This window comes from Apis laboriosa, unplaced genomic scaffold, assembly GCF_014066325.1.
Source record: "Apis laboriosa isolate Shangri-la unplaced genomic scaffold, ASM1406632v1 scaffold112_cov148, whole genome shotgun sequence".
In the NCBI taxonomy this organism is placed as follows: domain Eukaryota; kingdom Metazoa; phylum Arthropoda; class Insecta; order Hymenoptera; family Apidae; genus Apis; species Apis laboriosa.
The window spans coordinates 6,022,000-6,026,015 of record NW_025220865.1 but is presented as its reverse complement, the minus strand read 5'-3'; the positions used below and the strand labels follow the sequence as shown (position 1 = coordinate 6,026,015).

At 33.0% G+C, this 4,016-nt stretch overlaps 1 protein-coding gene across 1 annotated transcript in view; it reads right to left on the bottom strand.

Annotated features, from left to right (window-relative positions):
• Positions 1-4,016, bottom strand: part of LOC122715102 (paired box protein Pax-6-like) — a 115,582-nt gene that overhangs the window by 49,747 nt on the left and 61,819 nt on the right. The window contains exons 5-6 of the mRNA XM_043937031.1: positions 3,612-3,802; positions 3,192-3,301 (exon numbers count right to left, since the gene is read on the bottom strand). Of these exons, the coding sequence (XP_043792966.1) occupies positions 3,192-3,301; positions 3,612-3,802 (301 nt within the window). The remainder of the gene's footprint in view (positions 1-3,191; positions 3,302-3,611; positions 3,803-4,016) is intronic.

Below are 4,016 nucleotides of genomic sequence, written 5' to 3'. Positions count from 1 at the left end.
TTGAGCATTAATTTCTCTTGAAAAAGTAACTAGTTGAAAATATAATTAGAATAAGGTTAGTTTAAGATCGTTTATTAAAATGCTATACGAATATATATGAATAACATTTATTCGTAGCTTATGATTGAGCATTAATTTCTCTTGAAAAAATAACTAGTTGAAAATTTCGAACGATAAATTATCGAAGTAATTTCAATTATTAAATTTTATCCATCACTGGTGGTATATTAATCTCTCGTTGAAAAAGTAACTAAAAGTTAAAGATTTCGAATAATGTTAGTTTAAATAATTAATAAAATGTTATCGAATAACATTTATTCGTAGATATATTATAATTGATCCGCTTTTCACGATTGTTATTATATTTTGAACGATAAATTATCGAAGTAATTTCAATTATTAAATTTTATTTATCACTGATGGCCCTCGTTGAAAAAGTAACTAGTTAAAGATTTCGAATAATGTTAGTTTAAGTGATTACTTATTCAATAGTGATTATCACGATTATATCGAAGTGACTTGAATTATTAAATTTTTTGCCCATCACTGGAAGTGATTTGGATTTTGAAAGTTGAGGGGAAATCAAAGTGTTTTAGAGATTGTCGAAAGAATTTGATAATAAACTAAACTTTTAGTTTCAGTAAAAAATTGAATCAAATGTTAGAAAATTGAACTTTTTATTAGAAACTATATAATGAGCTAAATGATTATCAATTAAATCATAAATATTTAGATATACCGAAAAGAAGGAGAAAGAAATTTCACGCATTTTTCTTTCTAGCGTGATAGTTCTCGTTAATATACTAATCCGATTTGTGAGAGGCAATAAAACGACAATCTGTATCTAAATCTCTAATGCATTAGGCATAAGAAATTCAAATTATTCTAACGTATCGATAGTATTCGAGACAATAATTGTACTCAATAAGTATCATCGAAATCACTAATAATTTCGAAAATATTCCTATCCTAACTTCACAAATGAAAATAATTCTTACTAGATTTTCTAATGTATCTTGCCAGAATTCCTGCGAGACTTCTTTTCACCAATGACCACCACTTTGATACTTGAAATTGATATAATTGAAATAATTACAACATCGAAACAATTTCATCAGATCGACAAAAAACTAAACCTAATCAACAAGGAGAAAGAACAAACGTATCCAATCCAGAACGAAACTGTTTCGCTTCATCGTGTTAACCAATTGCAATTAAAATTCCCCAATCTTTAAAAACAAGTTTACCTTAATCCCTTCCTCCCAACGATTTACGATTCACGAAAATTGCGATCGAAAATTCAAAATTCGCGCCAACCTTAAAGCAATCATTCTCTCAAGAGAAATCCAGACAAGGATTTGTACGCAGATATACACATATGAATAGCGGAGGTGGAATAGCGGCGTTTTAATTAATTAATCCGTCGGGCGAAACGATACTAATATCAATGTAATTCCGGGTCCCGCCGCGGTTTCCCGCATGCGTGTGCACCGCTTTTCCGGTAATAATTGTGTTACGTTCAACCGAAGGACACAGACGGAGGGGGGAGGGTGGTGGAAGCGCGGTTGCAGCCGACCAACCCGCGCGAAATTGTAACTCGACCGACGCAACGTCGGTCTCCCTCTCTCTCTCTCTCTCTCTCTCTCTCTCTCTTTCTCCATTCCTCGCGCATTTCCATCCTCCAACCCTCTCCCCCTGTTTCCCTCTCTTTCATCGCGTGCACGCGCGCGCCCTCCCTTTGGCGGCGACATCAAACGCGCGATTTCTTTTTCGGCCGCAAGGGTGGCGGCCAGGGTGTCACGAGCAGCGAAAAACAAACGAGAGAGAGAGAGAGAGAGAGAGAGAGAGGGAGAGGGAGGGAGGAGGGAGAGGGGGTTGTTCTCGAGTCTCTGGGGGTTCTCTCCCGGAATCTCGCGCCCTCTCCTCCTATTTTTGGTAGGATTTGGGGGGGGGGGGAGGGAGAGAGCGTTCGATTCGAGTGTTCCTCTAAATTAGTAGAATTGGAATTCAATTTTTCGAGTTGGTTGAAAATATTCTGAAACTTTTTTTCTCTTTCTCTTTTTTTTGTTTTGTCGAATATCGCGCGTTTGACGAGTTTCCGTAAGCATCTTTTTTTATCGAGGAAGAATAAAAAGAGAATAAAAAGGGAATAGAGTTTCAATGGAATGGAAGGAATTGGGCGAAGGTTTGTTATTTTAATTCTTGAACGACGATTGTCGAGTTTATATATACATAAACTCGATATATATATATATATACGTGTGCGTAAAGGTGCGGTTTGTATATATTCCGTATATTTATATACGGAATATATTTATACGCGAATCGAATGTGTCATTGGACGCGATCGATGTTTCTATTTTGATTTCTCCGTTTCGACGCGACACAGCGAGTTCAGGACAGTCGAACGAAGGCATCGGCACGATTCACATCTATGTAACGCGATTTATTCTTATTTCCTTTATTAAATATATTCTTTTTTACTGTTTTGGTAAAACCACTTCACAACTTATTTCTTTTTTAATATTAATAAAGGGTGTTGTGGTTTGGATATTTTATATATTTTTTTATATAATATAGTTTATTTCTATTTTCTTAATAAATATATTCTTTTTTGCTGTTTTGGTCAAACCACTTCACAACTTATTCCTTAATATTAATAAGGATTGTTGTAGTTTTATATATATATTTATATATATATTTTATATATTTTATATATATATATTTTATATATTATATATATTATTTTATATATGTATATATTTTTATATAACATATTTTATTCCTATTTCCTTAATAAATATATTTTTTTTTATTGTTTTGGTCAAATCATTTCACAACTTACTTCCTAATTAATAATTATTAATAATTATTTATAATTATTATTAATCAAGGGTGTTGTGGTTTGAATATTTTATATATTTTTTTATATAACATAATTTATTTCTATTTCTTTTATTAAATATATTCTTACTGTTACTTTTCACAACTAATACCTCTTATTAATAATAAGAGGTGTCGTGGTTTGAATATTTTATATATATTTTTTTAAATATTACGTACACTCTATAATAGTTTTTTTTTTGTAACATTCATACGTCTAATTATAAAATATTTACATTATGTTAATTACGAGTTTGATCAATATGAGTGCGTAATGAAATTTAGAGATGAGCGATTCTTTCACTTACCCTTCTTTGCGTGCAGAATGTCCGCAGGATCCGGTGGCAAGGCCGTACAATGACTCGGGCTCAAACTGGGTTGCAGGGATGGAAATGGGCTGCCAGCTCCAGATGGATACCTAAAGTGAAATAAAATTTAGAAATGGAAAGATCTCCGTTTAATTCCACGATTCTCTATCTTTTGCTACTTTTCAAACATATATATATATATATGTATCTCGTTCCTTCTCTTCCTAACAATTTTATAATTTTTCTCTCTCTTAAAATTATAATTAATTCAACGACAAATATTATCGTAATATAACGTGGAAAATTTGAAGTGAATCGAACTGCCCCCCTCCCCAATTAATTTAATTTAATTTAATTTAATTTAATTTAATTTAATTTAATTTAATTTAATTTAATTGATTGCAAAGAATATAAACCCACCATGGATTGGGTCGTGGCCATCCAGTGGTTTGCCCATTGAGCAATCTCAATTTATCGTAAACGCTCTCGGCCGGGCTACCAGCACCTACCCCGACTCCAACAGCGGCCACACCTTGCTGCTGCTGCTGCTGTTGCTGCCGTTGCTCCTTCTGCGCCGCCAAATTTCTCAACACCCTGTTGATGGACGACACCTGAAAATCCAACAGACCAACCACATACACAATTATATCTCCGCGATCATTCTTCTGAAAAAAATATCCCTTCCTTGTAATCCACTACTTCATCCCAATTTTCCTAAACTATTTCCCCCATTTAAATTTAATAACCGAATAATTTAATAAAACCGAACTTAACTTAACTCGATAACAATCTTATCAACCGTTAAAAAAGAAAAAAAAAAAAAAA